Here is a 21,632-nt window from a genome sequence, read left to right on the forward strand (position 1 = left end):
ATTTCGTACTGGATGTTGATTATCCTTACAGTTTTATTAAGTTGATTACCGACTGAGCAAGGACTATAAATTTCAACTAATAAAATATATCCTAGCCATAGTTTTTTGGTATTTGTTAAAAATTAAAAGGTTCGCCCTAGCCGGTTTGGCTCAGTGGATAGAGAGTCAGCCTGCAGACTGAAAGGTCCTGGGTTCAATTCCGGTCAAGGGCACATGCCCAGGTTGTGGGCTCCATCCCCAGTAGGGAGTGTGCAGGAGGCAGCCAACCAATGTTTCTCTCTCATCATTGATGTTTCTATCTCTCTCTCTCCCTCTCCCTTCCTCTCTGAAATCAATATATATATATATATATATATATATATATATATATATATATATTTTAAAAGGTTCAACTCATATTAGTAGCTATCTCATAATTTCATTAGCACTTCTCCCTTTATTTGAACATTTAAGTTGTCAAATGTTGTGCTTTGGCAACATGAATAGATTTCAGCAATATCAGCACAGATCAGTGGGAGTAAAAACTGGTGAATTTGTACTGTTTGGAATAGGGATTAGGATAGTCACAAGTGCTATTGACAATGAGGTGTAGGGTAGGATAGAGATCAATTTGAGAAACTCCAGTTCAGGATAAACTGGTGAACTTTGAGAGGAGATTAATTTACAACAAAAAGAATAGTTCTCTAAGCTAGAATTCTTTGGGAAAATGGAAATATGACAATATTTAGTACTCCCCCCCCCAATGAACTGATACTCATTGTGCAAGGGAAAGGGAATAACAATAATAAAATCATCATTAGTGAGAATATTAAAAATCTAGCCCCTGTTTTGTTAATATAGAAATTTTTTTCATGTAAGCTTATTTCTCATATATGTTCGGTGCATCATGCTTCTGAGTGCAGAACTAACTTTTATTCCCATTAGTAGTAGTAGTACTTCTTAGCTTAGGTTTTCAGGTTCAACTATTGCATGCGCGTGCACACACCCACATATCCTTTTTTACTTGGTTTCTGAGTTAATTCTTGTTTATTAATGCACTGTTTCAAATCTCTTAAAGAAGTAGATAGGTCATAAAAAATAACAATAAGCATTATTTTTTTAGCCCTGCACCCATAAATAGACACTGATAATATTTTTCACTTTTGAAAAATGAAAAGTAGATTGTTGAAAATATTAGAGACCATTCTTTTAGAATAATCTATAATCTCCTCTTTGCTCCATTATTAGTCTTTGCCAAGATTAAAATTGTTTGCTATTGACCACATCATGCTATCAGTATCATTTTCTTGAGATCATAGAATGTTAAAGCCAGCAGAACCCAAGAATAATTTTCCTTAGTCCTAAGATTCCATTCAGTAACTCCTTGCAAATACTATTTGATTAAATTTGTTCAAAGTATAGATTTGATTAAAGAGGGAAATTATACTGCAGCCACTTTCTCATTAAGAATGAAAAGGTAAGTCTATATAAAATCCCACTTTTTCAATCAGTGTTAATTTTCTAAAAGAACTCATGGTGTTAATAATTTAGTGCTGTGCTTACAAGCTTCAAATCTATTGATTTTAATTGGAGTTTTGCATCTAGAAGGAAGATAGGCGGTGAAAAAAAATCAATTTTGTTTCAATCCTATGCATTTTAATAAGTGAGCTAAAGATTCACCATAACATTATCTGTGATAGTTCGATATTTGCTATTAGGGGTCTCTGCTTTAGATTCTCTACAAAGGTATTTATTTCTGAAAGTACTGGAATGACATCCTTTAATGACATCTTCCATTATGGATAGCATAAAATCAGGCTCTCAGTGTCCATCATGTTAAAATGCCCTATGTAGATTTGATTAAATAATGGCCTGAATAAATTAGGATACCTGTTTTATAATTTATATATTAGTAGAATCTTTGTCTTCCTTTCACCGTATGACCTTGTCCCCCTTTCCAAATTAATATTTTATAGTTAGAGCTTGTTATCAATCCCAGGTCATATTTATGTAACTTCCTGTCTAGTCAGAAATAATCCCTTTAATTTTAACATTAATGCTTATGGTTAAACCTGATCCCTGATTGAATTGTGGATTTCTATATGTGTTTAGCCCAAGTAAATTGAAATGTAAAGCAAAGTGATACACAGACTGTGGCTCTTTGAGGCCTCTAATCTTTGCATTCACGTATGAAATAATACTGGGCTCTACGGAACAAAGAGTAGTCCTGTGGCTCTGGTTAATAGTGATTGCAGATGTGCTTTCAAAATCAGATTTGCGTATAGCACTGATATGCATCCTTGTGTTTATGGCTACTACCAACTTTCTTTGGGGTATAGCTCCATATTATTTCAAGACCTGTTGTTCTCTGCACACTAAAGAGCTGGAGAATACTAGTATTATGCTAAGTGAAATAAGCCAGTCAGAGAATGACAGGTACCATGTGATTTCACTTATATGTAGAATCTAATGAACAATATAAACTAACAAACCAAATAGAAACAGACTCAGATACAAAGAACAGATTGACAGCTGTCAAAGGGAAGGGGTGATAGGGGTGAGTGAAAAAGATGAAGTGATTAAGCAAAAAAACAAAACTCATAGAGAGACAACAGTATGATTACCATAGGAAGAGGGGAATGGAGGGAGGTAGAAGAGGTTAAAGGAGGGATAAATGATAATGGAAGGAGACTTGACTTGGAGTGGTGAACATACCATACAATATATAGAAAATGTACTATAGATTTGTACACTTGAAACCTATATATTTTTATTAACCAAAGTCACTCCAATAAATTTAATTTAAAAATAGCTCTTCAAGCCATAGGAAAAAATATTTTAGAATATAATAGAAGTAATCCTGTTATTTGCAGATTTTTAATATTTCCTACAACTTTTGTGATATCATACTATGTTAGTACAGTTTTGGTAATATTATTATTACCAAATAATAATATACTTAAAATCCTTTTTTCTTGAAATATGAATGTGTATTGCATGTAATATTATATTTGAGATCATTTATCTTGAATAATTGGTGTTTATTGCATGTAACATTCTTATATTTAAAATTGTTTTTCTTGAAATATTAAAAAAAGCTCTTCAGTAGAAAGAAAAAAATCTCAAAGTTGTCACTTTGGAAAGTTTTTATTATGTCAATCACACATGAGAAAGGGTATTACCTTAGAATTTTATACCTATTTTAATATCCTTTGGTTTATTGAATGTAATCTCCCTTGCACCAAAAGTCAGAAATCAAATAATAAATGAAAGGACAACCTCATGTCAATGATTTCATCTTAGAAAGGCCTCCAGGTAAACACCCAGCATATATCCAAGACCCACAGTATACAAAGCACTATACCAGGTCCTGTAGTGCTCAAGGTAGGTGGTGCTTAGTAAGAGATCCCCATCCTTAATGTGCTTACTCATTAGAAAATAGAAAAAAAAAACATGTAAAGGTCATGGCAATGAAATAGAATACAAGGATAATAAAATGTGTGCTGTAATAGAAGTTAAAGCAAAGGGCTGTGGGAGGGCAGAAGAAGAAGCAACTTACTGTTTTGGTGATCAACTTCCCCTTCGGAGTTGGAGAGCTATTTTTTTTTTAATAAGGATGAAGAATTTTCAGAGATGGAAGAGCGATAGTTATTGTCGATGGAGGAAATGGCATGACCCAAAGGCTCAAAAGTAAAAAAGTAGAATTATTCTCCAGTGGAACATTGCATTTAAGTTTGAATGACTAACTGCTACTCACTGAAGCCTTGGATTAGATATATGGTTAAGACATTCCTGAAATTTCCCCTCTGGGCACTTAATTGTTGGATGTTGTGCTTCTGTATATGGTCAGGTATAAACCAGGTTACTTTCTGAATGCTACTTTACTTTCTTTATGAATTTACTTTACAACTGAAGGAGAAGAAGACTAATAGAAGCTTAGCTCCTGTAGAACCTAAACTCTGGCTTTGATTGACTTCCTTGGAGCAGCCATTCATAAAATGGGACATGGCCAGTATGAGGAGTGGGGGAGAGGTCATTTTGGACAGTATTCACTCTGTTGCTCTTTTTTTCCATCCTTGGCTTCTGAGCCTGCTTCACTATAGTATCAGAGAATTGGGACTTTAATGCAGTCAACTAGTGATTCTGAATTTCTTACTTGAACGATGAGGTAGTATATACTTTTCATTTGAACCATTGTATTCCACTATGGAATTGGCCTTGTGGTCAATGCCAATTTATCCCTTACCTTAATGATTGCTTCAGAAATAGAATTGGCAATTGCTAGTGATACAAGCAGGGGAACAAAGGATCTTGGTTTCTAATACTTCACAAATTCACAGTGCGAGAATAGTAGATCATTTAGACTAGAGGTCATTGATACCACCTCTCTCCCTCATCATACAGATGGTGAAGCTGACATTTAATCACTGATTTCTTGTGATTTCTGGGATAAGCAAAATTAAGCCAATTTTGCCCGACATCACTCTTCCCTTTACCTCTGTAATACTTATGAGAAACTAGGCCTCCTTTTTCCTTTGGAATAGTTGTAAGGTCATAGAGAAATAAGTTAAATGATGCAATGGAATTTGAATCCAGCATTTATTGTGATGATAGCCCTGAGTTTTGGTTTATTGAGAGAAGAATGTGGTTGTTTACAGGATGTTTCCTTCCCCTTCCCCATGGATATAATTAAAGTTTTAGTCAAAAAGACAAAATTAGTTATTTCCTTTAAGAGGTCGTAGACACAAAGATAGTTTACATGGCTAAATAAAATAATCTGACATTTCTACTTTCAATTAAAATAACAGGAATTTAAAGATCTATCTAGGAAATGGAGCTAATAAAAGTGCTGCCTATTATAACATGGTTTCTTGCTTGAGGATTTCTAAGGTGGAGACTTGTATAGTTAAATTCCTTAATATCCCACCTGTATTTCATTTTCTTTAGAAAAATGTGGTATGTGTAAAGTGATAATAGAATCAAAGAAATGTTTCATTCTTCTTTTCTGGATTATAAATTGAACTATTTTACAAAAATATATAAAGAAATGCATTCTTCACATCCCAGAATGTGTCCCATTTAGTTCATTCCCCCCCCCCCACTCTGATCTGAGCTTGGGTAAACAGAAGAATCCAAGTTAGGAGACAGAAGAAGTGCTTCTCTTATTCTGAGTAGGAGGATTTAATATGAAGAATATTACCAATTATTCTTTTGTTCTTAAGGATGAAACAGACGCAAAATAATGAATCAGGAGAAACTCCTCAAAATGTTATTATTCATACAGCTATGTCAAAACCTTTTGTAATAAATTTAATGATGTTATCCTTTACAAAAACATTTGCATTCTAAGTATTTTTGCTAATGTGCATTTAAAAATAGTAATAGTAAAATAAAGAGATGAAAAAGTACTTATACATTTAATTTTATTTCTGCCTTATAAACACATTTTTCTTGTTGCTATGCACAATACTGCTGAAAGTTTACACCGTTGCCTTAAGAGTAGAAAATAATACTGTGTGAGACTTTTGACTTTAAGCTTTACCATTAAGACCAGGGCTACCTTGCTGCTGCCTCATCCATCTCAAAACTGTCTTTTAAGTGAGTGAATAAAGACAGGAACTCAACTGTGAGTTGATAAAACACTATCTGATTACCAGAAGGAAACATAGGGCTGTTGTAACTACATCTCATTTATATCATTGAATATACATAAAATCAGACAATTTGACTTCTACTTTATGTTGCAAAAACAAGTTATAATAACCTTTGAGAGATATGTAAAAATGTGAGTATGCCATGAAATAAGTAAACTAAGATATTTCCTTTATTGTGTTTAGATAAATATTTTGAGCTCTCATGAACATGGAAATTAAAAACAACAAAAACTTGACAACTTAAAGAAAGTTGACTACAAGCCAAATTCTTCGTATTTAATTTTGAAACATGTACAGACCTACTTAATTTTTATCTTAAGTTTTATTCTATTATATGCAAAATATAGTGAGGCTACGTATTTTATTTCAGAAATATGAATCACAGAGTTTTCTTAAGAATCCATAAAATTTTATCACATACTTGTAATATGAACATGAGGTTGTACAAAGTAGAGAAATACTCTTCTAATATCACATTTTTCAAAAGTTTAGAAAAACTAATGAGTTTTTTAATCTTTCTCATTAAAATAATCTGAGTATTCACTTGGTGGTTTGAGTAATTCTTTGCTTATATAAAACCTGCTACATAAATATTTTTTTAATATATTTTATTGATTTGTTACAGAGAGGAAGGAAGAGGGATAGAGAGTTAGAAACATCGATGGGAGAGAAACATCGATCAGCTGCCTCTTGCACACCTCCTACTGGGGATGTGCCCGCAACCAAGGTACATGCCCTTGACTGGAATTGAACCTGGGACCCTTCAGTCCGTAGGCCGATGCTCTATCCACTGAGCCAAACCGGTTAGGGCTAAATATTTTTATTCTTAGAAAATGTGATCAATTTGAGGGTCTTTTTTTTAGGAACAGAACTGAAAATCTTAGCGTTAAGGGTTACTGAAGTATACAGTAAATCCCTGATGAAGCTGGAATTGGAGCTATTGGCTTCTGGACATTGGATCCTATGGGAATTATGGTGCGGAATACCATCCCTTCCTTGCCTCCCATACTCTAAAAGTTAGCCCATTCCAGTCTAGTTATTGACATGGAAAAAAATGGACCAAGTACAGTAACCTTGACAAAAAGTCAAGATAACATATAGCTCACTTCTCTGTAAGACTGTAATATGAAATATTTGGTAATTGTGCATATAAACAAGGACCAACTAATCACAGAGTGGTTCAATAATTATGAGTAATCATATTATTCAAAGAATAAGAAAATCCTATTCTAAGTTTTTCAAAATTTTATGTTTCAATTTTTTAAATTCTTGAGATGTAAGGCCATTTCTAAGTATACATTTGAGCAGTAGTGTGATTTGTTTATGATAGAAAATAGTTTTGGTTTTATAGAAAAAGAATATATTTTAAGTTACAAATTAACCTAAGCTGTAGTGATTCCTTAAAAGTAAGGAATTCTAGGTTCAAGTTTGAGCTTTGCCACTAATGAACCACTTTAGAACCTTGAACAATTTATAACCTCTCTAGGCTACAGGTTTGTTTATTTTTTTTCACTATAAAAATAAATTTTGTACCAGATATTTGCTAAGTACCTGTTTATCTCAAAGAGTCTATAATTCTTTTAATTCCAGGATTTATTTTTCCCTCCATTACCTTTCCCTACTTCTACCATTATTTTGACATAAATAGCCTTAAATTTCATAGTTTCCACTTGGTAGTATTAGCCTAGGACACAGCAGACACACAATACGTAAATGCTTTTTGTTGGTGATGGTGATAAGGAATTGGATCAAATGACCTAAATTTCCTTCTAACTCTAAAAGCCTGTGATTGTTATAGTTCTATCCAGGGGGAACTCAGTTGTACTTGGATTATATAAAATACTTTAAAAGTTATTATCCTGCAATCTTGAATACAAGCAGTGCTGAGAGGTATATGTCTGTTGAATTTAACCTTTATTTTCTGGCAGTATCTTGAGTAGGAAGCACTCAACAGACTTATAAGGCAATGTTCATAGGGCAATTGAACAATCTTAACATCTTATATAATAAAAGAGTAATATGCAAATTGACCATCAATCCAACACACAAGATGGCTGCCCCCATGTGGTCAAAGATGGCTGCCCCCATGTGGACACATGATGGTCGCCACAACATAGCCAGCAGGGGAGGGCAGTTGGGAGGGACCAGGACTGCAAGGGAGGGCAGTTGGGGACAATCAAGCCTGCAGGGGAGGGCAGTTAGGGGTGACCAGGCCTGCAAGGGAGAGCAGTTGGTGGGGGGGGACCAGGCCTACAGGGGAGGGCAGTTGGTGGTGACCAGGCCTGCAGGAGAGGGCAGTTAGGGGTGACCAGGCCTGCAGGGGAGGGCAGTTAGGGGTGACCAGGCCTTCAGGGGAGGGCAGTTAGGGGTGACCAGGCCTTCAGGGGAGGGCAGTTAGGGGTGACCAGGCCTACAGGGGAGGGCAGTTAGGGGTGACCAGGCTGGCAGAGGAGGGAAGTTGGGGGCAACCGGGCCTGCAGGGAAGGGCATTTGGGGGGTACCCAGGCCTGTAGGGGAGGTCAGTTAGGGGCAATCAGCCTGGCAGGGGAGCAGTTAGGCATCAATCAGGCTGGCAGGGGAGTGGTTAAGTGGTGATCAGGCTGGCAGGCAGACGCGGTTAGGGGCAATCAGGAAGGCGAGCAGTTGGGAGCCAGCAGTCCTGGATTGTGAGAGGGATGTCAGATGGCCCGTTTAGGCCCAATCCTAGTAGGATTGGGCCTAAACGGGCTGTTGGACATCCCTCAAGGGGTCCCAGATTGGAGAGGGTGAAAGCTGGGCTGAGGGACACCCTCCCCACCTCGTGCACGAATTTCATGCACCGGGCCTCTAGTCCTATATAATAATTAAGGAATAAGCTAATTAGCCCGGATACCTTAGCAGTCACGACCAGTCAGGCACATAATAATCACGGCCCATCAGGCACAGCCTGGGAGTAGCCCCTGCGGAAGGGGCCACCTGCAAGGCCACGCATAGGCCTGCGGCACCACCCAGCACAGAGGCTGCCTGGCCTAAAGAGTCACTGGAGACTTTGGTTAAATTCAGTAGTTAAAATCATTATGCTCTGTGAGAGGTGGCATCCTCAAACACTCAGGACCCTCAATCGTACAAATTAATAGGAAATAATTGCATAATGCTTTGACCTAATTGTATACACTTTAGTATCGTTTAAAAATTATTCTACATCCTTCAATAAATTCAGCAGCTGACTGAGGAGAGCCGGTGCTGAGAAGTGCATGGCCCCAGCTCTGCTATCTTGAGTTTGTGGTTTCCAAGGAAACAGCCAGAAGGGATGATAAACCCTCCGCAAATGGCTCAGCTGGCACCTAAGTGGTGGCAAGCAGCGGCTTGCTTGTTTTAAATCGAGCCTTTTCGGCAATGAATGACCCCAACCCTCCCTGGATCAGGCAGGTTCCTATGGAGTGCAATCTCCACGCAATACAATTGGGGGCCCCAGTTTCGTCCCTGGCAATCTCATGCATGTTAGCTTGGGGCAGCGGGGAAAGAAGGGAAAAGGCATAATGTAGGGCAGCTCAGGCAAGCAAGCAGAAGGAAACCATGTCTGGCAGACACTCCCCTGCTACCCCCTTCAACGTGTAAGAAGAATCAAATAAACCAATACAAACACCCCTCCCCTGCCCTGGAGAGATCCCGGATTGAGGGGCGTCCTGCCCAGGCATTGTGTACCTGCTTCCCACCCCCTTTAGCCAAATGGACAGGTTAGGGAGTTAAGGGGAGGAGGAGAAGCCTCACAGGAAGGGATTCCCTGGAACCACATCCCTGCCCTCCCTCTGGACCTGACCTCTCGGAGAGCAGGGCCTGACCCCGCCCCCAGCAGGTTTGCATATCCCAGACCCTCCAGTGCTTCCAGGCACTGGGCATTTCAGCATCTTCCCTGCTTCCCAGCCACTGACCCTCACTGTCTCCTACCCCAGAAGCACTCTGTCCTCCCCAACTTTTGGTCTTTATAGCCTAAATGCATGGTGGGCTTAGTTGCTTCTCCACGGATTTTGTTTGATAAGAACCCAGTGAAGTTGCTTAGCAACTGAGCTGCTCAGACTTCATCAGGGACAACAAATGATATACCTTACTTGGCTTTGATAGCAAAGCAATCTTATTCTTTTATTTTTTTTAAATAGATTTTTATTGATTTCAGAGAGGAAGGGAGAGGGAGAGATATAGAAACATCAATGGTGAGAGAGAATAATTAATCGGCTGCCTTCTGCATGCGCCCTACCGGGGATTGAGCCCGCAACCCAGGCTTGTGCCCTTGACCAGAATCAAACCTGGGACCCTTCAGTCCTCAGGCTGAAGCTCTAGCCACTGAGCCAAACCAGCTAGGGCAAGCAATCCTATTCTCAAAGACTTGATTTTTGTCATAAACAAGTGGATTTGAATCATATCAAACCAATATACATTTTTTAATGAAATGTCTCTTCATTACTAATACAAGTCTACCTCAAAACTTATGTTGTATAATCCATACTAATAAAAGGGTAATATACTAATTAGACCAGATGTCTTCCGGACATCCATCCGGATGTCCTTCTGCCCAAAGCCACGGTGGCGGGGGCTGAGGCAGCGGTGGTTAGGGGCAACCAGGCCAGCAGGGGAGGGCAGTTAGGGGCAATCAGGCAGGCAGGTGAGCAGTTAGGAGCCAGTGGTCTCGGATTGCGAGAGGGATGTCCGACTGCCGGTTTTAAACATCCCCCAAGGGGTCCCAGATTGGAGAAGGTGCAGGCCGGGCTGAGGGCCCCCCCTCCCCCCGTGCATGAATTTTGTGCACCGGGCTTCTAGTAGGTAATCATAATAGAATTAATTGAATTTGAGGCTCATGGCATCACTAGAGAATGACTTTTATCTACATGCATTCTACTTGTTAGATGGCAGGTATAGACATAGAAATAATCCAGAAAAGTATTTTCTCTATATCTTGCAAGAACTAATCTTTGTAATTTACTAGGTGTACCGGCTAATAATGACAGATTTTGTATCAAATAAAACACGATAATTTCAAGAGAAACATCAAAAGTGCTTTATTCAAAGTAATGTCCATCGCTAGCTACACATTTCCCCCCATCTTTCAGGTAATTTGTGGATACCATCCCAATAGAACTTTTCTTGTTTTGAGGCAAACCATTTGGAGACCCAATTTTCCACTTCTTCATACGTTTTGAAGTGCTGCTCAGAAAGTGCATGTGCCATCGATCGGAACAAGTGGTAATCTGAAGGAGCAAGGTCTGGTGAATACAGCGGGTGGGTTAATACTTTCCAGGCAAGATCTTTTAACATGTCTTTAACTGGTTTTGAAGTGTGTGATGGTGCGTTATCATGAAGCAAAATTACTTTGCCGTGTCTTCTGGCACATTCTGGTCAGTTCACAATCAAAGCATGGTTCAAATTGATTATTTATTGTTGGTAGCGATCAGTATTAATGGTTTCACCTGGTTTTAGAAGCTCATAATATACCACACCTTTCTGATCCCACCAAATGCAGAGCATTGTCTTCTTTCCAAAGCAATTTGGCCTTGCAGTTGATGATGATGGTTGACCTGGACCAATCCATGATTTTGTGCGTTTGGGATTCTCAAAATAAATCCACTTTTCATCGCCAGTCACAATTCGATGCAAAAAAAGACTTTCTTTGTGCCGTTGAAGCAACATTTTACTGATGACTTTTGGGTTTTCCATTTGTCTTTCATTCAGTTGATGTGGCACCCATTTTCCTTCCTTTAAAATCTTTCCCATTGATTGTAAACGGCAATGTTTAATCTTTCTGTAAGTTGTTTTTGAGTTTGCCACGCATCTTCATCCAATAATGCTTGTAATTGTTGGTTTTCAAACTTTTTCATTTGACCTGGACGTTCTTTATCTTTCATATTGAAATCATCACTTTTAAAGCATTTAAACCAGTGTTCACAAGTATCTTGAGATGGAGCATGTTCACCATTAATTGAATAAGCTTCCCGAAGTATTCAGCAGCACTTTTCTTCAAAATAAAGTAATGAATTAAAACTTCCTGTGAATGCTTTTTTGGGGGGCATGAAATTTGACATTTTTTAAGCGTAAAAATATCTATGATGTTAACACCTTCAGCAAATTTGACATAAAGTTTTGAAGCTTACTGTCAATACAACAAAATAGCATACATATCAAATCGCATATATATCAACATATGTGTAACTCCATCTATTGAAAAAAATCCTCATTATTAACTGGTATGTAGCTAACTGGGTGTCTCTAGGTTTTAGTAGATTGTTAAGCTAAAGTTTTTAATTGCTCTCCGTGATTGTCAGGGCATCCTGAGTTCATTGCAGGTCACCCCTGTTGTTACATCTTGAAAATTAGAATAGATAAGAGGTCTTCCTTTCTAAGCTTTGATGTCATTAGCACATTTTTTGCTCATTATTTCCTGTATACCCCTCATCAGTGGGGCACTGATAGGCCTTTACACATAATCAGTCTTTGTAAAAATGCAAACAGAATCTTATAGCTAAGAGCATTCATAGAATAGGTTTTATCAAGGTAGGAAGGCTATAGGAAAATGTAGTTTGAGGTCAGCCTTGCTCAGCTTGGTTCATAGTTCTTCCAGGTTCTTTTGGAACACCTGAGGTCAACTCTTTCTGGTCAAATCCTTTGAGAAATCTACCCCTCTTCCCTAAATTTATTATGTTTTCACTCTCAGCTCCAGACTAAAAGTCTGGCTAAGCTACCTCAGATTCAAAGAAACTAGATTTGTTACATTTTGTTCTTCCATCCTTTGGCTCTCTGGGTCTCCATTCTGCTTAGAACCCCAGGGAGAATTCTCTTTCTACGTTTTCTTGTTTCTCCTGATCAACTATTCTTAATTCCTCCTGATGGGGTTCAGGACAGGCTAACTCAAAGTATGGCACTATGGCATATTGGATATTTTAAACTGAAGGAGTTTGAGAAAATGACAGAAGAAGAAAGGTTACTTAACTTATTCTCCCACACCACGCTCCCCACATACCCCGCTGCTCTTCTTCCTGAAACTGGTCTTAAGACCCTCTGTGAGAGGGACTCTCCCTATACCAGCAGAAAAGAAGCATCCGTATCTCCAAAGACAGGGGGACACCAGGAAGAATCTGAACAAATAGGCCTTGCTAAGTTTCCCTCAGTTTATGACACTTAGCTCACATCTTTCTACAACTTTCCATTCTTTATCAAACCTAACAAAAACACACAGGTTTAACCATTTCTTGAGTCTTTATTTCCTTATGGAGGCTCTGGTGTCATGTAAAACTTATGTTAAATAGATTTATATACTTTTCTTCTGTTCATCTGTCTTTGTCAGTTTAATGTTCAGATCCAACCAGGGACCCTAAGAAGGTTGAGAAGACCTTTTTTTTTTCTCCCCTACATCGCCCTCCACAGTTTTTACCCATTTTCTACTAACTAACTAGAACTAAACTTTTACTCTTTGTCAATGTTGACTGTTACCTCAAAACTATCATCCATTAAATCTTAAGCTATTATGCTGAGTTAAAAAAAAGTTCAAGAGTCCTTGCTGGTTTGGATCAGTGGATAGAGTGTCAGCCTGTGGACTGAAAGGTCCTGGGTTTGATTCCAATCAAGGGCACATGCCCGGTTTGTGGGCTCCATCCTCACTAGGGTGCATGCAGGAGGCAGCCAATCAATGATTCTCTCTCATCATTGATGTTTCTATCTCTCTCTCCCTCTCCCTTCCTCTCTGAAATCAATTAAAAATTTTTTTAAGTTCAAGGGTACATATTCAAATTGTAGAGAACACATTGTGTATATTTTGGTAAATATGTTTCTTGTCTTATTTTGGGGTAAATTTACTGGTATTGATGTGCCCATATAAAAGTATTGAAGACCTAATTTTTAAAATATAGGTACATATATATAAATATTAAGGTGTTCTTGGTTTTATTTTAATTTCCAAGTTGTCCTCTTAATATTCAAAGTTAGAAGAGAGCCACAGGCTTGCCTGGGAAAAAATAATGGTAATGAGTTCCATATAATCAATGATACAAATTCAATATCTGTCTGCTTACTGGTTCCCAAGTGCTAATCTTAAAACTGGGGCCAAAACGACTATATGCAAAATAGTTTGGAGTACTTTTAAAAAACATACTGATTGTTGGGCCCAATTTCAGAGATTCTGAATCAGTAGTTTTGGAATGAGTCCTAGGTATCTGCATTTAAAAAGTTGTATTGGTGATTCTTACCTGCAGTCAGGACTGGAGGGCACTTAGAGAACCTTCAAAAGTTCTTTCACCTGCTGATTTTGTGATTTAAGTATGCAAGTAGTCTTCTTTATCTGCCCCTGACTTTACACAGGAGAGAAACAAAATGATTATCTTATGTTTTTCCCTTTTGGACTTCCTAAGAGTATTTCCTTACTAAAAGGTTATTCTTATCATTGTTGTTTTGTTAATAGTAATGATACCTCTGCTTCAGACTTAAATTTGTAACAATGTACTTGCAGCTAAAGAGATCAATTTCAAGCAAAGGAAAGATAAAGACAGTCAAAGAATAATGTGAATGTTCTGAGGTGGATCTGTGAGATTTTTATTTTCACAGACCTATTTTTGTGATAAATTGGCTACCATTCATTGTAAATCAATATGACGTTAATTAGCCGTTCTTCCTATTTGCTGCTTTAGAACTTAGAGCTTTCTCCTGAGCTACAGCTTTGAGAAGGTACTACAAATATAGATATAATAGTAAACTGTAATCTTGCAGTAGCAATAGAAAGATTTGGGAATTTTAATAGTCTTAAAAGAATATTTGATTTGAGTGGGAAGGAAACTGACTTGACTTTCTTAGAGGCTCTGAAGAAGAGTGATGTGAATAAGATTGGACAAATCAAGAAACTATCAACAAAACAACAAGAAAGCCCACTGCATGGGATAATGTATTTGCCAATGTTATCTCCAATAAGGGTTTAATCTCCAACATTTATAGGTAACTCATACAACTTAACAAAAGGAAGATAAACAGTCCAATCAAAAAAGGCCACAGGACCTAGATAGACACTTTTGAAAAGTGAACATACAGAAGGCCAAGAGACATGTGAAAATATGCTCAAAGTCACTAATCTTCTGAGAGATGCAAATCAAAATAACAATGAGGTACCATCTCACACCTGTCAGAATGGCTATCATCAACAAATCAACAAACAAAAAGTGCTGGAGAGGATGCGGAGAAAAAGGAACCCTCTTGCACTGCTGGTGGGAATGAAGACTGGTACAGCAACTGTGGAAAACAGTATGGCATTTCCTCAAAAAATTAAAAATGGAACTTCCATTTGACCCAATAATCCCACTTCTAGGAATATATCCCAAGAAAACAGAAACACCAATCAGAAAGGATATATGCGCCCCTATGTTATTAGCACAATTTACAATAGCTAAGATTTGGAAACAGCCTAAATGCCCATCAGCAGATGAGTGGATTAGAAGAAAGTGGTACATCTACACAATGGGATACTACACTGCTATAAAAAAAGAAGGAATTCTGCTCTGGACAGTGTGGCTCAGTGGATAGAGTGTTGGCCTGCGGACTGAAGGGTCCCGGGTTCGATTCCCAGTCAAGGGCACATGCACGGGTTGCCGGCTCGATCCCCAGTAGGGGGCATGCAGGAGGCAGCCAATCCATGATTCTCTCTCATCATGGATGTTTCTCTCTCTCTCTCTCTCTCTCTCTCTCTCTCTCTCTCTCTCTCTCTCCCTTCCTCTCTGAAATCAATAAAAATATATTTTTTAAAAAAAGGAATTCTTACCATTTGCAACAACATGGATGGACCTTGAGAACATTTTGCTAAGTGAAATAAACCAGACAGAAAAAGCTAAGAACTATATGACTTCACTCATATGTGGGATATAAAACTGAAACTTATGAACACAAACAGCAGAGTGGTGGTTGGCAGAGGGAAGGGGGTGGGGGAGAAAGGGGTCCTAATATGAGGTGACAGGAGAAGATTTGACTTTAGGTGGTGGGCACATGGTGCAATATACAGATTTTATAACATAGAAACCGACACCTAAAACCTATATGATCATATTAACCAATGTCACCCCAATAAATTTAATTTAAAAAGTAGGAAGAAAGAAAGGAAGGGAGGGAGGGAGGGAGGGAGAGAGGAAGAAGATTAGGATTTAATACAATAACACTTTTTGTTATGTATTGTTCTCTACAACCAAGGTTAATCTACTTCCTAGTTGACAGTGTATCAGAAAGTACATACTAGCCCTGACCAGTTTGGCTCAGTGGATAGAGCGTCGGCCTGTGGACTGAAGGGTCCCAGGTTCGATTCCGGTCAAGGGCATGTACCTTGGTTGTGGGCACATCCCCAGTGGGGGGTGTGCAAGAGGCAGCTGATCGATGTTTCTCTCTCATCGATGTTTCTAACTCTCTGTCCCTCTCCCTTCCTCTCTGTAAAAAATCAATAAAATATATTTAAAAAAAAAAAAAGAAAGAAAGTACAATGTATTTTTTAATTATGGTATATTTCCAATTTTTAGATTTGTTTTATAGTTATGTCAGAAAGACTGAAAGCTTTTTTCTTTATCTTTTTCCAATCTACTGAATTTAGGAAGTAATAGGGTGGTGAACCTGTCACCAAGCTGTTTGACAAAGCTTTTGTTTTGTTTTTGCCACAAGGTACTGGAAAGACAAGAACCATCACCAAAAGTTGGAAGAGAGGTACCTTTGGTTTAGCTAATATGTAATAGTAATCACAATGAAGTACAATGTCTTGGTAAGAAAGAGAATACCAATGACATCAATAATGAGAGTACTGAAGTGTTGGGGAGCATATTATAAAAAAGTGTGTGCATTAAAAAGACATTTCAACCTACTGAAAGTCTAAACCATTTTTAAAAGCCTATATGGGAAAATCAAGATATATTTCTTTCATGTGGGTACTGTAGGTGGGGTGAGGATAACAAGTAGCTTGCAACATCAAAAAGACTACTACATAGAAAGTACAACTTTTAGAAATGGAAAATATCCAACCCAGGAAAATGCGGAAGTTTATCAAATAAGCAGGTCATGTGCAAACTGTATTTAAGCAGGTTGGAAAAAAGAAAAGTTGGTGAAAAAAATTTTAAGGCAATTATAAGTTTTCAAGTTATTCACAATTAGTTTACTGGAGTGATAGTGAATCTATTTGATTATAATGGTGCAGAGAATTTGATGAGAGAAAAAAGTGAACTTTAATGATTACTTTGTGTAATAAAAGAAGACATAAGGGAACATGCTAACTCTATAATTGTCTCTTCAAATTGATGACTATGTAAAGTTGTAAATGAACAGATGATCTGGGTTCAACTGTCAAATTAAATATAGATAGCTACAAGAACTAGCTAATATTCTCCTATATTTTGAAGGAACTAAAAGTAAAGTTTTAGGTACAGAGTAATAAATCACTTAAATATAAATTAATAACATGCCTTTTGGGGAGGTTTGTAGATCTTGTGTTCTACTTGATTAGAAGTATGTACAGTATTAAGCAATATGAGTTTAAGTAGGCATATAAAGGTTGTCGTTTGGGCATAACATTTTAGTTAAAAGTTGTATATGATAAGATAAAGGATAATTTTGAAACAGGAAAGGACAGTGATTTATAAATCTAAGTCATGCCTATACATTTATTAAAATATATGCTTGACTACAAATTTTATGTGGACTTACTCTGGATTCCCACTGTGAGATAAGTTGTGAAAGTTCAATATATTACCATTTCCTGATGAGTACTAGAAATTATAATGATAAAGGCATAGAATATTATTTCAGTAATTGATGAGAACATTGCATGTGGACAAGATCTCAAGTAAAAAATGAAAGGAGGACCTATGTAATATTTTCAACAATAAAGACTTTTTTAAAACAAGAAAAAAGGCGCGTGGGCAGCTTTATCTCATGGCCTCGCGCTCCTTCTTCCGCTCCCATGGCATCTCGGCCCAGCTTGGCCTGTCCGTGCTGGGCCGAGCACCGTGGTGTGAGCGCCGCCCGGGCACGCCCCCCGCCCCCGCCCCCGCCCCCGCCCCCAGCCCTGGCCTCCCAGGTGGACTCCGGCTGACCCTCTCCCGACACCCGCCCTGGGTGAACAGGAAAATGGCGAACGACTCCTCGGCGAAAAGTGGTGGACATCGACCTCTCCGCCCTGCGGGATCCGGCTGGGATTTTCGAGCTGGTGGAAGTGGTTGGCAATGGCACCTACGGACAAGTCTATAAGGGTCGACATGTTAAAACAGGTCAACTGGCGGCCATCAAAGTTATGGATGTTACTGAGGATGAAGAGGAAGAAATCAAACTGGAGATAAATATGCTGAAGAAATATTCTCATCATAGAAATATCGCCACATATTACGTATTACGGTGCTTTCATTAAAAAGAGCCCCCCTGGACACGACGACCAGCTCTGGCTGGTGATGGAGTTCTGTGGGGGGGGGGGGGGTCCATCACAGACCTGGTGAAGAATACCAAGGGGAACACGCTCAAGGAGGACTGGATCGCATACATCTCCAGAGAGATCCTGAGGGGCCTGGCGCATCTTCACATCCATCATGTGATTCACCGGGACATCAAGGGCCAGAACGTGCTGCTGACCGAGAACGCAGAGGTGAAGCTCATCCATTTCGGAGTGAGTGCTCAGTTGGACAGGACTGTGGGGAGGAGAAACACGTTCATAGGCACCCCCTACTGGATGGCTCCTGAGGTCATCGCCTGCGACGACGAGAACCCAGATGCCACCTATGACTACAGAAGCGACCTTTGGTCCTGTGGCATCACAGCCATCGAGATGGCAGAAGGTGCTCCCCCTCTCTGTGACATGCATCCAATGAGAGCACTGTTTCTCATTCCCAGAAACCCTCCTCCCCGGCTGAAGTCAAAAAAGTGGTCAAAGAAATTTTTTAGTTTTATAGAAGGGTGCCTGGTGAAGAACTACATGCAGCGCCCCTCCACGGAGCAGCTTTTGAAACATCCTTTCATAAGGGATCAGCCAAATGAGAGGCAAGTGAGAATCCAGCTTAAGGACCATATAGACCGGACCAGGAAGAAGAGAGGAGAGAAAGATGAAACGGAGTACGAGTACAGCGGCAGTGAGGAGGAAGAGGAGGAAGTGCCCGAGCAGGAAGGAGAGCCAAGCTCCATTGTGAACGTGCCTGGGGAGTCCACGCTGCATCGCGACTTCCTGCGGCTGCAGCAGGAGAACAAGGAGCGCTCGGAGGCTCTGCGGAGACAGCAGCTGATTCTGGAGCAGCAGCTGCAGGAGCAGGAGGAGTATAAAAGGCAGCTGCTGGCCGAGAGGCAGAAACGGATTGAGCAGCAGAAGGAGCAGCGGCGGCAGCTGGAAGAGCAACAAAGGAGAGAGCGTGAGGCTAGAAGGCAGCAAGAACGTGATTAGCGAAGGAGAGAACAAGAAGAAAAGAGGCGGCTAGAGGAAGTGGAGAGAAGGTGGAAAGAGGAGGAGGAGCGGAGGCAGGCCGAGGAAGAGAAGAGGAGAGTTGAAAGAGAGCAGGAGTGCCGCTGGCGGGAGCTGGAGCAGCAGCAGCAGGCAGAGAGGCTCCAGAGGCAGTTGCAACAAGAACAAGCATATCTCCTGTCTCTACAGCATGAGCACCGGAGGCAGCACCTACAGCCACCGCCACAGGAAAGGAGCAAGCCCAGCTACCACGCCCCGGAGCCCAGGCCCCACTATGAGCCCGCCGACCGAGCGCGAGAGGTTCCTGTGAGAACAACGTCTCGTTCCCCTGTGCTGTCCCGTTGGGATTCCCCGCTTCAGGGCAGTGGGCAGCAGAATAGCCAAGCTGGGCAAAGAAACTCCACCAGCATCGAGCCCCGGCTGCTGTGGGAGAGAGTGGAAAAGCTGGCGCCCAGGCCTGGCAGCGGAAGCTCTTCAGGATCCAGCAACTCGGGATCCCAGCCCGGCTCGCACCCTGGCTCTCAGAGTGTCTCTGGGGAGTGCTTCCGAGTGAGATCATCATCCAAATCTGAAGGCTCTCCATCTCAGTGCCTTGAAAATGCAGCAAAAAAAAAAAAAAAAAAAAAAAAAAAAAAAAAAAAAAAAAAAAAAAAAAAAAAAAACTGAAGACAAAAGAGAAGTGTTCAGACCTCTGAAACCTGCGAGTGAAGTGGACTTGACTGCACTGGCCAAAGAGCTGCGAGCAGTGGAGGACGTGCGGCCACCGCACAAGGTGACAGACTACTCCTCGTCCAGCGAGGAGTCGGGGACGACAGACGAGGAAGATGACGATGCAGAGCAAGAAGGGGTCGGGGAACCCATATCCGGACCAGAGGTCACCAGAGCAGCATCATCTCTGAATTTGATCAATGGGGAGACAGAATCCGTGAGAACCATGATTGTCCATGACGATGTGGAGAGTGAGCCAGCCATGACCCCGTCCAAGGAGGGCACGCTGATTGTCCGCCAGACTCAGTCCGCTAGTAGCACACTCCAGAAACACAAATCCTCCTCCTCCTTTACACCTTTTATAGACCCCAGATTACTGCAGATCTCTCCATCTAGTGGCACCACAGTGACTTCCGTGGTGGGATTTTCCTGTGATGGAATGAGACCGGAAGCCATAAGGCAAGATCCTACCCGGAAGGGCTCAGTGGTCAATGTGAATCCCACCAACACTAGTCCACAGAGTGACACCCCAGAGATCCGCAAATACAAGAAGAGGTTTAACTCTGAGATCCTGTGTGCTGCCTTGTGGGGAGTGAATTTGTTAGTGGGAACAGAAAGTGGCCTGATGCTGCTGGACAGAAGTGGCCAAGGGAAGATATATCCTCTGATCAACCGAAGACGATTTCAGCAAATGGATGTCCTCGAAGTCTTGAATGTTTTGGTGACAATATCTGCCAAGAAGGATAAGTTACGTGTCTACTATTTGTCCTGGCTAAGGAACAAAATCCTTCACAATGACCCGGAGGTGGAGAAGAAGCAGGGGTGGACCACCATGGGCGATTTGGAAGGATGTGTACACTATAAAGTGGTAAAATATGAAAGAATCAAATTTCTCGTAATTGCTTTGAAGAGTTCGGTGGAAGTTTATGCGTGGGCACCCAAGCCATACCACAAGTTCATGGCTTTTAAGTCATTCGCAGACCTAGCGCACCGACAGCTGCTGGTGGACCTCACGGTGGAGGATGGCCAGAGGCTGAAGGTGATCTACGGGTCCTCCGCCGGCTTCCATGCCGTGGACGTGGATTCGGGATCCGTCTATGACATTTATCTGCCGACACACATCCAGTGCAGCATCAAGCCCCACGCGATCATCATCCTGCCCAACACTTGACGGCATGGAGCTGCTGGTGTGCTATGAGGACGAGGGCGTCTATGTGAACACTTACGGCCGCATCACCAAGGACGTGGTGCTGCAATGGGGCGAGATGCCCACCTCCATCGCTTATATTCGATCCAATAAGACGATGGGCTGGGGTGAGAAGGCCATAGAGATCCGGTCTGTGGAGACGGGCCACCTGGATGGCGTGTTCATGCACAAAAGGGCTCAGAGACTGAAATTCCTGTGTGAGCGCAACGACAAGGTGTTCTTTGCTTCTGTGCGGTCGGGCGGCAGCAGCCAGGTTTACTTCATGACGATGGGCAGGACCTCCCTCCTGAGCTGGTAGAGCCGCAGCCCGACCGCTGCCATCTTCAGACCCGAGGACTCAGAAGCTTGGCTGGAGCGCCGTGTGCCCCGGCAGCAAGACCGTGCGCAGACCCCTTGGCTCTCCTCCTCCTTCCTGCTCTCCCTACCAGTTTGTCCCCAATCTTTTTAAACTTTTTTTCTTTAAAAATAAATCAGGCTGCAATGCAGCTGGTGCTGTTCAGACTCTACCATCAGGTGCTATAGTGTTTGGGATAGAGCATCAGACCAGACCAGAAAGCAAACACCTTTTCTCCAGCCAGAATCCCTTGGAGTGACTGTGGGGTCTGTGGCTGCAGTGCCGGGCGGGCACGGTGGCCAGTGGGGTCTCAATGAGCAGGTTGCAGAAGCGAGA

The 21,632-nt window shown here is 40.9% G+C and overlaps 2 protein-coding genes across 2 annotated transcripts in view; both read left to right on the plus strand.

Annotated features, from left to right (window-relative positions):
- STK26 (serine/threonine kinase 26) overlaps positions 1-21,632 on the plus strand; it is a 64,218-nt gene that overhangs the window by 18,696 nt on the left and 23,890 nt on the right. The gene's annotated exons all lie outside the window — the stretch shown is intronic.
- LOC308239452 (mitogen-activated protein kinase kinase kinase kinase 4-like) lies at positions 17,736-21,260 on the plus strand (the record flags this gene model as incomplete). Its single annotated transcript, XM_080652262.1, is given in 7 exon segments — positions 17,736-17,761; positions 17,763-17,982; positions 17,984-18,064; positions 18,067-19,026; positions 19,030-19,650; positions 19,709-20,923; positions 20,925-21,260. Coding segments are annotated over 7 exon segments (3,459 nt in total).

Source organism: Plecotus auritus (genome assembly GCF_963455305.1).
Source record: "Plecotus auritus genome assembly, chromosome: X".
Lineage (NCBI taxonomy): Eukaryota > Metazoa > Chordata > Mammalia > Chiroptera > Vespertilionidae > Plecotus > Plecotus auritus.